The 13,808-nt window shown below is 36.2% G+C and overlaps 1 protein-coding gene across 1 annotated transcript in view; it reads left to right on the forward strand.

Annotated features, from left to right (window-relative positions):
• HCRTR2 (hypocretin receptor 2) overlaps positions 1-13,808 on the forward strand; it is a 107,655-nt gene that overhangs the window by 58,398 nt on the left and 35,449 nt on the right. Inside the window, exon 2 of the mRNA XM_060615782.3 lies at positions 11,068-11,246. Within this exon, the coding sequence (XP_060471765.1) occupies positions 11,068-11,246 (179 nt within the window). The remainder of the gene's footprint in view (positions 1-11,067; positions 11,247-13,808) is intronic.

Genomic DNA, 13,808 nt, shown 5'->3' on the forward strand with positions numbered 1-13,808 from the left:
CCTGCTCTTACATATGGTTGCTCTGGTGGTGTTCAGCCCAGAGAAGTAAAGTCTTGGGAAATAGACATAACCACAGTCGTTATTATTTGAATGTACATAATGTGAGCACCATACTTAAGGTGTTTTAAAATGACAAAGTAACATTATATAACATAAAGCCCAAATCCAGATTTATCCAGTTGTCTTAAAAGTAAATTGGATAAATTTCTTTTTTTTCCTTTTTTCCTTCCCAAGATTCAAATGTAAAGATTTAATCTAATATCCACACAAGAGAACACGTTTCCAGTAATTGTGCGCCTGTATAATCCAAAAAAGTGACATGGCTGTTAAGAAAGCTAACAAAGTTTAGGCTTTCTAAGTAATGGCCCAGCCAATCATCCTGTTTTTTGCTGCCTTGGTTAGACTGCACCTGGGAACATGTGAGCAGTTACAGACGGCTCATTTAGAGCCATTGCTGATAATCTGGAGAATGTTCAGAATAAGGGATCAGGCGGATATGAGATGCAAAACCCTGCAGTTGCATATGAGGTTCTAGAGATTTTAGATTGTGTAAAAAGGGCTTGGGGAATGGTTAGAGCAAAAGTCTTCAAATATTTGAATGAGTACTGTTATGGGTTGAACTGCATCCTCACAAAAAGATACAATAAAGTCCTAACCCTGGAACCTCAGAATTTCAATGTATTTGGAAATAGGACAATTGCAGATATAATTAGTTAACATAAAGTCATACAGGGGTAGGTTGGGTCACTAATCCAATGTGACTGATGTTCTTATAATATAGCTATTCGAAGATATAGATCCAGGGTAACGCCATGTGATGATGAAGGCAGAGATTGGTGTTGTGTAGTTGCAAACCAAGGGACACGAAAGATTGCTAGAAAACCAGAGAAGCTGGGAAGAGGCAAGGAAAGATTTCCCTGCAGGTTTAGAGAGAAGGGCCAGCACCTGGGGTTGGTTGACTGGTTGGGACTACCATCCTCCTGAGCTGGGGAGACAGAGCATCAGGCCACAGAGAATTGTTCTTTAGTCTTAAAACCTAATGGAATTTGCCCTGCTCAATTGCAAACTTGCCTTAGTCCAGTGACCCTTTTCTTGTTTCCAATTTCTCCCTTTTAGGATGGGACTATTTAACCTATGCCTGTCCCATCATTACATTTTGGAAGTACATAACCTGTATTCTAGGTTTCACTGGTCCACAGATGGAGAAATTAGCCTCAGCAAGGAACATACCCTGAATCTCATCCATAGTTGATTTAGATGAAATGTAGAAGGGATTTTGAATTTAGAGTTGATGCTGGAATGGGTTAAGAATTTGTGGCATGTTGTGATGGATTGAATATGTTTTGCATGTGGGAAAGACATGAAGTTTTAGGGGCCAGAGGGCAGATTACTATGGGTGGAATTATGTCTTCCTCAAAAAAGATGTTGAAATTCCTTGGAATTTTATTTCATATGGAAATAGGGTGATGGCAGATTTAATTAGTTAAGGTGAATCATACTGGAGTAGAATGGAGCCCTACTCAAACATGACTGGTCTCTTCATAAGAAGACAGCCATATGAAGACAGAGACACAAAAGAACACAATGTGATAATGAAGGCAGAGATTGGAGTTACGCAGCTGCAAACAAAGGATTGTCAAAGTTTACCAGCACACCACCAGAAGCCAGACAACAGTCAAGGAAGGATTACTCTACAGGTTTCAGAGGGAGCTTGGCCCTGTTGATTCCTTGATTTTGGAACTTTAGAATCCAGAACTGTGGAACAGCAAATTTAGGTTGCATTAAGATATACAATTTGTAGTACTTTGTTACACCAGCCCTAGGAAACAAATACAGGTACAATGTAGAAAAAAATAGATAAGGTTTATTTCTTGAGTTCTAGGAAAGAATTATGAAACCATGAAAATGAAACAATCAGATCTCAACTTAACATGAGCAAGAACTTCCTATAGCTAAAACCGCCACAAAAAGAGCTCAAGGGCTACAGCAAGCCGTGAATTCCCCACTATTAAAAATGTTCAAGTGGAATGGGTGCAGAGGTGATTTATCCATCAGATGTCAAGTTAGACTGAGTGATCTCCAACTCCAAAATTCCATGGACCTATGTTAAAATCCTATCAGTGATGTGACAGCTTCCTTTTCAACTTCTGTTTCAAAGATATCTTAAGATGGTTGCTTCCATATCTTGCTACTGCTAATAATGCTGCAGTAAACATAGGGGTGTGTATATCTTTTTTGAGTTAGTGTTTTCATTTTATTTGGGAAATACCCAATAGTGGAATTGTTGGATCATATGGTGTTTCTATTTTAAGTTTTTTGAGAAACCCCCATACTATTTTTAATTGTGGCTGTACCAATTTACGTTTTCACTAACCATGCATGAGGATTCCTTTATCTCTGAATCCTCGCCAACACAAATGTCTTGCTTTTTTTTCTTTTGGCTTAAGTTTTTATTTTAATTCCAATTGGTTACCATATCATGTTATATAAGTTCCAAGTATACAATATAGTTATTAACACTTACATCACCCAGGGCTCATCACAAGTGCACTCCTTAATCCTCATCACCTATTTCACCCATTCCCCCACCACCCTCCCCTCTGGTCATCATCAGTTTGTTCTCTATAATTAAGAGTGTGTTTCCTGATTTGTCTCTCCTTTTTTTGCCTTTGCTCATTTGTTTTGTTTCTTAAATTCCACAGATGAATGAAATCATATGGTATTTGTCTTTCTCTGACTTTTTTCACTTAGCATTATACTCTCTAGCTCCATCCATGTCATTGAAAATGGCAAGATTTCATTCTTCTTTATGGCTGAATAATATTCACACACACACACACACACACACACACACACACACACACCACATCTTCTTTATTTATTTATCAATCATTGGGAACTTGGGTTGCTTCAACAATTTGGCTCTTATAAATAATTCTGCTATAAACATAGATGTGCATGTATCTCTTTGAATTAGTGTTTTTGTGTTCTTTGGGTTAATACCCAGTAGTGTGATTGCTGGATCATAGTTATATTTTTAACTTTTTGAGCAACCTAAATACTGTTTTCCCCAGTGGCAACACTAGTTTGCATTCCCACCAATGCCCGAGTGATCCTTTTTCTCTAAATTCTCACTAACATCTGTTGTTTCTTGTGTTGTTGATTTTAGTTGTTCTGACAAATGTGAGGTGAAATCTTATTGTAGTTTTGATTTTCATTTCCCTGATGGGAAATGATGATAATCATTTTTTCATGTGTCTCTTGGCCATCTGTATATCTTCTTTGCATAAATGTCTGTTCATGTCTTCTGCCCATTTGTTAATTAAATTATTTGTTTTGAGGATATTGAGTTTGATAAATTAATTGAAAGTTGTTTTTAAGTTCATTTATTTACTTTTTAGAGAGAGAAAGAGCTAATGGGAAAGGGAGAGAGAGAATCCCAAGCAGGCTCTGCCCTGCCAGCATGGAGACTGTTGTGGAGCTCGAACTCCTCCAACACATGAACCATGAGATCATGATCTGAACGCAAACCAAGAGTCAGAGACTTAACTGATTGAGCCACCAAAATGCCTGAGTTTGACAAGTTCTTTATAGATTTTGTATACTGTTTGTTATATATTCATTTGCATATATCCACACCCATTCTGTAGGTTGCTTCTTAGTTTTGTTGATTGTTTCCTTCACTGTGCAGAAGCTTTTGATTTTGATGTAGTCCCCAATAGTTTTTGTTTGTTTGTTTTTGCTTTTGTTTCTCTTGCCTCAAGAGGTATACCTAGAAAAAAGTTGCTACAGCTGATGTCAAAGAAGTTACTGCCTGTATTCTCTTCTAGGATTTTTTATGGTTGCAGGTCTCATATTTAGGTCTTTAATCCATTTTGATTTATTTTTGTATATGTTGTAGAAAGTGGTCTAATTTCTTTCTTTTTGCTGTTGCTGTCCAGTTTTCCCAGAAACATTTGTTGAAGAGACTTTTTTCCCATTGGACATTGTTTTCTGTTTGTTAAAGACTAATTGATCATATAGTTGTGGGTTCATTTCTAGATTTTCTAGTCTGTTCTATTGATCTTTGTTTATTTTTGTGCCAGTGTCATACTGTTTTGATTACTACAATTTCGTAACTTGAAGTCCAGAATTGTGATGCCTCCAGCTTTGCTTTTCTTTTCACCATTACTTTGCCTACCTGAGTAGTTCTTTTGTGGTTCCATACAAATTTTAGATTTGTTTATTCTAGTTCTGTGAAAAATGCTATTGGTATTTTGATAGGGTTGCATTAAATGTGTTGATTGCTTTGGGTAGTATAGACATTTTAGCAATATTTGTTCTTTTAGTCTATGGAATGTCTTTCCATTTCTTTATGCTGTCTTCACTTTCTTTCATCAATGTTTTATACTTTTCAGACTATAGGTCTTATTTCTTTGGTTAGGTTTCTTCCTAGGTATCCTATTATTTTTGGTGCAATTTTAAATGGGATTGTTTTCTTAATTTCTCTTTTAACTGATTAATTATTGTAGAAATGCAACTGATTTCTGTACATTGATATTGTATCCAGTGACTTTACTGAATTTATCTATCACTTCTAGCAATTTGGGGGTCATATCTTTTGGGTTTCTATGTTTGTATCATGTCATCTGCAAATAGTGAAAGTTTGACATTTTCCTTGCTGATTTGGATGCCTTTGATTTCTTTTTGTTGTCTTATTGCTGAGGCTGGGACTACAAGTACTATGTTCGATAAGATTGATTAGAATGGATATCCTTGTCTTGTTCCCGACCTTAGGGGAAAGGCTGTCAGTTTTTCCCCATTGAGGGTAATGTTGGCTGTGGGGTTTTTATATATGGCCTTTATTATGTTGAGGTATGTTCCCTCTAAACCTACTTTGTTGAGGGGTTTAATCATAATGGATCTTATAATTTATGAAATGTTTTTTCTACATCTAGTGAAATGATCATATGGTTCTTATTCTTTCTCTTACTGATGTGGTGTATCACATTGATTGACTTGTGAATATTGAAACACCCTTTCAACCCAGGAGAAATTCCACTTGGGGCATCTGGGTGGTTCAGACAGTGAAATATCCAACTGTGGTCATGTTGTTTACTGGAAATTTTTCTTACTTCTTGAGGCAGGCCTGTGTGACTATAAACTTCCCTCTTAAAACCACTTTTGCTACATCCCAAAGGTTTTGGACCATTGTGTTTTCATTTTAATTTGTTTCTATGTACATTTCTATTTCTTCTTTTATTTCCTGGTTGACTCATTCATTGTTTAGTAACATGTTATTTAACCTCCATCTATTTGTGGTCTCTTCAGATCTTCTCTTGTGATTGACTTTTAGTTTCATAGCATTGTGGTCAGAAAAGATGCATGGTATGACTGTGATCTTTTTGAATTTGTGGAGGTTTGTTTTGTGGGCTACTATGTGATCTATTCTGGAGAATGTTCCTTTAGAACTTGAAAAGAATGTGTACTCTGCTATTTTAGCATGGAATGTTCTGAATATATCTATTATATCCATATGTTCCAGTGTGTCATTCAAAGCCAATGTTTCCTTGTTGATGTTCTGTTTAGAAGACCTGTCCGTTGATCTAAGTATGGTGTTAAAGTCTCTTACTATTATAAGTATTATTATAAATTAGTTCTTTTATGTTTCTTATTGTTTAATGTATTTGGGTTCTCCTATGTTTGGTACTTACATTGTTACATATTTACAATTGTGATATCTTCTTCTTGGATTGTCCCCTTTGTTATTATATACCGTCCTTCTTTGTCTCTTATTACAGTCTTTGTTTCAAAGTCTATTTTGACTGATATAAGTACTGCTACCCTGGCTTTATTTTGACAACCACTTGCATGGTAGATGTTTCTCCATCTCCTCACTTTGAATCTGCAGGTGTCTTTAGGTCTAAAACGAGTCTCTTGTGTACATATTTTATTACTTGTTTGTGGTTGTTTCTGATGATTTTCTCTGATTCTTTTTTGCTTTCTTTTTTCATGGTTTGCTGATTTTCTTCAGTGATATATTTGGATTTATTTCTCTTTATTCTACGTATGTTTATTACTGGTTTTTGATATATGGTTACCTTTAGGTTTGTATCTCCTGCATAGAAGTCTATATTAAGTTGATGGTCATTTAAGTTTAAGTCCATTCTTTACTCTTGCCCTCCCCATGTTTTAGATATATAATTTTATGTTTTACATCCTTTAGTTTTGTGAGTTATTTGATTTTTTAAAGAAATATCTATTTTAACTGTTTTGTGTTTCCTTCCTTTGTACTTCCACTCTTGGTCTCTCCTTTCCACTCAAAGAGTCCCCTTTAATATTTCTTGCAGGACTGGTTAATTGGTCATGAACTACTTTAGTTTTTGCCTGTCTGGGATTCTCCTTCTCTCTCCTTCTATTCTGGATGGTAACCTTGCTGGATAGAATATTCTTGGATGCAGATTTTTCCCATTCAGCACTTTGAATATATCATGCCACTCCCCTCTGGCTTGGATAGTTGCACTTGTACCCCAATGTTTATAGCAGCACTTTCAACAATAGTCAAATTATGGAAAGAGCCAATGTCCATCAACTGACAAATGGATACAGAAGATGTGATTTATATATACAATGGAATACTACTTGGCAATGAGAAAGAATGAAATCTGGCCATTTGTAGCAACATGGATGGAAGTGGAGAGTATTATGCCAAGTGAAATAAGTCAGGCAAAGAAAGACAGATACCATGTTTTCACTCATATGTGGATCCTGAGAAATTTATCAGAAGACCATGGGGGAGGGGAAGGGGGAAAATAGTTACAGAGAAGGAAGGAGGCAAACCATAAGAGACTCTTAAATACTGAGAACAAACTGAGGGTTGATGGGAGGTGGGGGAAAGGGGAAAGTGGTTGGTGGACACTGAGGAGGGCACCTGTTGGGATGAGCACTGGGCGTTGTATGGAAACCAATTTGACAATAAATTATATATATATATGTGTGTGTGTGTGTGTGTGTGTGTGTGTGTGTGTATGTGTGTGTGTGTGTGTGTATAATATATATATATATATATATATAGTGAGTTAAGCTTAAAAATCAAAAAAAAAAGAAAAAAAAAAGAAAATCCTCTGCTAGCCTTCTGGGTTTTCTCTTGAAAGTTGCTGACTTCTTTTTGTCTTGCTGCTTTGAAATTTTTTATCACTGTATTTTGCCAATTTAATTGCCATCTGTCTTGGTGTGGATCGGCTCTTGTTGATTTTGATGGGAGTTCTTTGTGCCTCCCAGATATGGATATCTATTCTTCCCCAAGATTAGGGAAGTTTTCAGCTATTCAGTGAGTTCAATGAGCATCCTGTGATCATTACTTTATGTTCTCTATCAGGCATGTTACTTGTTTCTGTTTTGCTAAGATCTCCAGCTGTGGCCTTGTCCTATTCTTTAATTTGGGATACACTTCTCTGTATTCCCATTTTGTCTAAGTCTCTGTGCCCTTTTCTCTGTGTTAGAAAAGTCAGCTACATCTCCAATTCTTGAAGGTAATGCCCTTATGAAAAAGAGATCATGTGGTGCCATGCTGTGTAATGTCCCCTGTTCTCTAAGGCCTAGTACTTCCAGGAGTGTCTCCATTCTGTGCTGCTTGTGCTCTGCTATTTTGTCCTGGCTGCCTGGTCCTTCAGGCCTATCATCTGCAAAGGTTCTCTTTGCCCATTAAGGACAGGGCTTGGTACCTGGCCTGAATGTGGCATGTTTTAATCAGGTGTGCTCTGGTCTGTTTGTGAAATGAGACCTATCACTGTGGCATCTGGAACTGAGGCTCTGCAAAACTCCTACGTTGGGAGATGTAGTGTGAGCCAGTCTTCTGGGGGAGGAGAACTACTACAATGGGTCTGAGGCAAGCATGATTGGGAGGGGCATTTCCACTGGAGTGTGGTGGGTCTTAGCATAAGCAAGTTAGGTAGTGAATGTAGACATTGCACTGGTTCCCTGTAAAGTAAGTGTAACCCTGTACTTTTGCTGAAGTATGGGTAAGGGAAAGGCCCTGGCCAGTTCCTCTATTCCCAGAGAGGTCTTTCCATTAACACTGCCTCTGGGACATGCTCTGAGGTGAGTGAATGACCTCCCCAATATGTGCCCCAGACACTCTTCAGATTGCTCTTTCCATGCTGTATGTCCACAGGCTATTTGCCCTTGCTTTTCTCCAAGAGCAGCCCCAATGTCCTCTTGGCTGTATCTTAGTCAAATGTCCTGCCCTTAAAACTTCAGACTTTAAGCCCTGTTGTTTGCAAGAACTAAAAAAATCCAGTTTCTCTTGCTTTCCAACCCAATTTCTGTGCGAGATTGTTTTCCACATACACTCCCCTGTGTGCTAGTTTGTCTGTAGCCCTTTGTGGCTGTGGCTCTCTCCCCAGCACAACTACCATGATGTATTTCTCTCCGAAACTGCATCTCTGCATTTCCTATCTTCTTTGATGTGGCCTCTTCCCTACCTTTAGTTAGGGAGTTTGTTCCTCAAGTCTTTAGGTTGATTTATGGGATATGTAGGATGATTTGATAATTATCTAGTTGTATTTGTGGGACAAAGTGAGCCTAGGATCCTCCTACTCCACTGTCATCTTCCAACCTCTACCTCTTGCATTTTTTACTTTAGCCATTCTAACAGGTATAAGACAATATCTCACTGTGGTTGTTCTTTTTATTTCACTGACAATTAGTGATGTTGAGCGTCTTTTCATGTGTCTTTTGGCCATTTGTATGTCTTCTTTGTAAAAATATCTATTCAGGTATTCTGCCCATTTTTTAATTAGATTGTTTATTGTTTTGGTGATGAGTTGTATAAGTTCTTTATATATTTTAGATATTAACCCCTTATAAGATATAACAGGCCTCGAGTTATGGAATGAGTAAGTCATGGGAATAAAAGGAAAAGCATAAGGAATATTCAATGGCTGAAAAATGATACCAGCTGAAAATATACTTTTCTCATATTGGCTGGTCATAATTCATCAATACTGTCTTTCCATCTTTGTCTCACCTTCAAAATATGGATACTTGGGAGTAAATCTAGAAATGGTTGTATTTTTTAAGTCTTATTTTCTTTCCTAGATCCAAAATTGAACCATTTGAGTCATTTCTTGACCAAGTATTAACAGTGTGATACTTATAACAATTTCCTTATAACAAGTTATGATAACACGTTACTCAAATACTAGTGTGCCTTTGTGTATGTGTGTGTATGTTTGTATGTCTTCAAGTGTTTCTGGGGAAAAAAATAATTCAGTTGTATCACTTTCAAATAATAATGACTACAGTTTACCTTAATAAAATTCATCTGGATTTTTGGATACTAGTATACTGGAATTAGAGAAAGATGTGAAGTTTTCAAAATTCAGTCCTCAGGAATTCAGGTATTTTATTAACTTAGCATCTGTTGGTGACTTAAAGGTAATTTAAGCTTCAGGAGCGACTGAAAACATTTTCAGCATATGAAACTGTTAATAAATGGTATAAAATTGTCCAAAAGAAATCCTTATTTAGTGACTTAAATTTAACAAAATGTGCTTTTATTTATTCACTACATAAGGTTACTAATCACTGCATCATTTGGATGCATAGGTGACAGCTCTGACAGTTTAATGATACCCAAGGCAAATTCAGTTACTTTTAGTGAAGCAAACCGTCAATAGATGTGGGTAGCAGTGCTTACACCTATATAGTTCTTGAGTCAGTGGTTATGTAACTTTTGGATACACCACACAGAGGAGGACAGAGAATTGAGGAACTGGATGTTCTTTTCATAAAGAGCAACTGAATAAGATAAGAACAGCTTTTAAAAATGAAGATACAATGAAAGGCAATGAGGATGGCTCGACTCTGAGAGTATTGAAAAATGTGTTTGGTTGGAGGTGATGTTTAGAAGCCATCAAGAGTAACCGCAAGGAAAGAGGATTGAGTCTCTGGAAGTTATATGTACTTCGCTATAACCCATTCATTTTTACAAATAAAGAAAAAGGCATGGTGAAAAGACCAAGATTCCTCACTTGGTGTTGAATCCCAGCTGCAGTTGTAGTTCTGTGCTTTATGATCCATTTGTCCCTAACCGAGCTCCACAAATTCCCTGTGTCTCAATTGCTTCATGTAAAAAATGATGGTAACAATGTCTTCCCTTGTGATTGTCAAGATTAAATGACCTAAGCCTTTTATATATGAACCATATAGCTCGTTGTTTGCCAATAATAGGGGTTGAATAATTGTTGGCTTTTGTCTCTTAAACCTCTTCATCTATTAAAAGTTCTAAATGCAGAGTTTGGGAGCAGATAGGATAAATGTCATGGCTGAGGCAAACACTATAGTTCATTCAAAATGGCTAGCTCCTAATTCATCTCACTTCGGTAAATATTTCTTGAGTCTCTACTACATGCTGAGCACTAAGGGAATAGAAAGAAGAATCAAAGATTGTTCTTTAACTTCTGGGAATCGTGATTCAAAATCAAGTAAGAATGAATGTAGTATTATGATCCATTGAGAAACAAATGAACTGATTTTAAGCATGGATTCAGAATTCACATTAAGTTGACTGATTCAATGAAAATAGTACATTCCCTTTTCAATGTTTATTTGTGGACCTTACAGGAGTATTAATCAGCTTGGCAGTATTTCCTCATCAGTACCTGTTTTCTTTGTATTATTACTGTCTTAGTCTTTTTGGGCTGCTGTAACAGAATACCATAAACTAGATGGCTTATGAACCACATACATTTATTTCTCACAGTTCTGAAATCTGAGAAGTCCAAGATCAAAGCTGTAGCAGATTTAATGTCTGGTAAGGGCCAATCTCCTGGTTCATAGACAACAGCTTTTCACTGTGTCCTCATATGGTGGTAGGGGCAAGGAATGTCTCTGGGGTCCCTTTTATAAGGCACTAATCCCATTATTGAGGGCTCTGCCACCATGATCTATTCATCTCCTGAAGGCCCATTTCCTAACACCATCACACAACGTGTTAGGATTTCAACGTAGGAATTTTGTGGGGACAAAAATATTTAGTCCTTAACGGTAACAATTCTTTTTTTTTTTTTTTTTTGTCCAAATTAGTTTGTGTGGCAGTGTGGAAAAACCATCACATGAGGACAGTAACCAACTACTTCATAGTCAACCTTTCTCTGGCTGATGTGCTCGTGACCATTACCTGCCTCCCAGCCACATTGGTTGTGGATATCACCGAGACCTGGTTCTTTGGACAGTCCCTCTGTAAAGTTATTCCTTATTTACAGGTAATTTTTTTCCACACTTCTATCTATTCAAACACAGAAGCTACTGAAAAAGTATTTTCAGTTAAGTATTAGAAGTATTTTCAGTTATGGTCTTCTGGTAAATTAACTAGTGACCTAAGAGAAATATACTTGCTTAAGAAATTAACAAACTTAAAAAATAATACTTGATACTTTCTGGGTAAATAAGTTCTGGGTGAAAAAATAAAACAGTATAATCCTCAAGTCATCATTAGATGCTGAGAAAACCTCTTATTTCTTTGATCTCTAATTTTCCCATTGTAAAATAAGGAAATTGAACAAATTAATGATTGAGCCTCTCCTAGCTCAAATAAGCAAGGTCTGTTTATTTTTATTTTTGTTAAGTGATTTTGTTTCACAATGAGAAATTAAAGTTCTGTGATCAAATTAGTACAGTGAATATATTTCAGTGTTGGTTCTGAATCAAACTACCAGGTTTGGAATCTCTATTCTGCTATTTACTTAGTGTATGCTCTTGATCCAAATACATAAGCTCTTTGTGATTCACTTATTATAAAGGATAATAATTTTTATTATAGCTCACTCCTATGGTTGTGATGAAATTTTACTAAGATAATTTATATAAATTACATGGAATAGTGATTTCCCTCTGGAAGAGAATGATCTTACAAAAATATAGTATGTTCTCAATAAACATCAGTTATCATCATCATCATCATCATCATTAGACATTTTATTGTTCTGTGTGGAAGTAGTTTTTCTACAATGAATTGCCCTAGAATAAATTGAGAATAAACACTTTCAGAGAATAATTTTGTGATGGGTATTCTGACAGTTCTAAAAATATGGCCACAGCCACAGCCCTTAAAGAGGTGGATTCCCTTTAGCAATCAGAAAGTGAATGAGATCATGGCAATTCTCCGCTTATCTTCTTGTAACCATCCCTTACCCCTCAGTCCCTACTCCATCCAGTCTCCCAGATGGTGATCACATTATTTGGAAGGGATGAAAATATACTCCCAGTAATGAAATATTGGTGCAGGTAGGACAATTGGACATGCAAAAAAAAAAAAAAAATCCAGACACTTCACAAAAATTAACTCAGAATGGATTACAGACCTGAATATAACATGTAAAAGTATAAAACTCCTAGAAGATAAGATAGAAAAAGCCTAGATGATCTTGAGTATGTTGATGACTTTTTAGGTGCAATACCAAAGGTATGATCCTGAAAGGAATAATTGATAAGTTGACTTCACTAATATTAAAAACTTATGCTCTGTGAAAGACAATGACAAGAGAAAGGGAAGACAAGCCACAGACCTGGAGAAAATATTTTCAAAAAGATGCATATAATGAAGGATTGATACCCAAAATATACACAGAACTCTGAAAACTCAACAGTAAGGAAACAAATAACCCAATTAAAAAATGGGCCAGAAACACCTCACTAATTATGATATACAGGTGGCAAAGAAGCTATGACAAGATGCTCTTTATCCTATATCATTGGCAAAATGCAAATTAAAACAACAATGAAATACCACTATACACCTCTTAGTATGGCCAAATTCTGGAACACAGACAGCACCAAATGCTGGTGAGAATGTGGAACAATAGGAATTCTCATTTACGGTCGACGTACAGGCACTTTGAAACACACTCTGCTTGTTTCTTGTAAAACTAAATATCTCTTCATATAACCCAGCAGTTGCATTCCTTGGTATTTACCCAAAGGAGTTGAAAACTTATGTTTACCCAAAAACTTGCATGCAAATGTTTATAGCAGCTTTCTTCATAATCACCAAAACTTGGATGCAACCAAGATGTCCTTCAGTAGGTAAATGGATAAACTGTGGTACATCCAGACAATAGAATATTATGTAGTACTACAATGAAATGAACTATTAAGCCATGCAAAGACATGGAAGAAAGAAGAAACTGAAATGCTTATTATTAAGTGAAAGAAGCCAATCTGAGAAGGCTATACATTGTATGATTTCGATAATATGACATTCTGGAAAAGGCAAAACTAGAGACGATAAAAAGATAAATGGTTGCCAGAGGTGGGAAGGAATGAGCACAGAAAATAATGATAATAAAATGGTGGATATATGTCATTATACATATTTCAAAACACATAGAATGTTTAGCACCAAGATTGAACCATAATGTAAACTATGGACTTTCAGTGATTATGATGTGTCAGTGTAGGTTCATCAATTGTAACAGATGTACCACTCTGGTGGGGGGATGGTTATATTGAGAGAGACAGGGAGTAAATGGGAAATCTCTGTAACTTCTCCTCAATTTTTATGTGATCTTAAAAGTATCCCCAAAATAAAGTTTTAATAAGAACAAAAGTTGGGGGAGATCACAAACAGCCCATTGCTAGAAAATATATTGATAAGGCTTTTGGATCTTAAGTATTAGGAAGAGATATTTAGCTCAATAGTTCTATAGTAAACTTATAAGAAGTGATAATTTCTTAGACAGACACCACTGATAGAATAGTAAGTGTAAAATGCCATGGACATTATAAACTTTACTGCAAACATTAGCTATAAGGTTAATTTGTGTCTG

This window comes from Panthera onca, chromosome B2 (genome assembly GCF_046562875.1).
Source record: "Panthera onca isolate mPanOnc1 chromosome B2, mPanOnc1 haplotype 2, whole genome shotgun sequence".
In the NCBI taxonomy this organism is placed as follows: Eukaryota; Metazoa; Chordata; class Mammalia; order Carnivora; family Felidae; genus Panthera; species Panthera onca.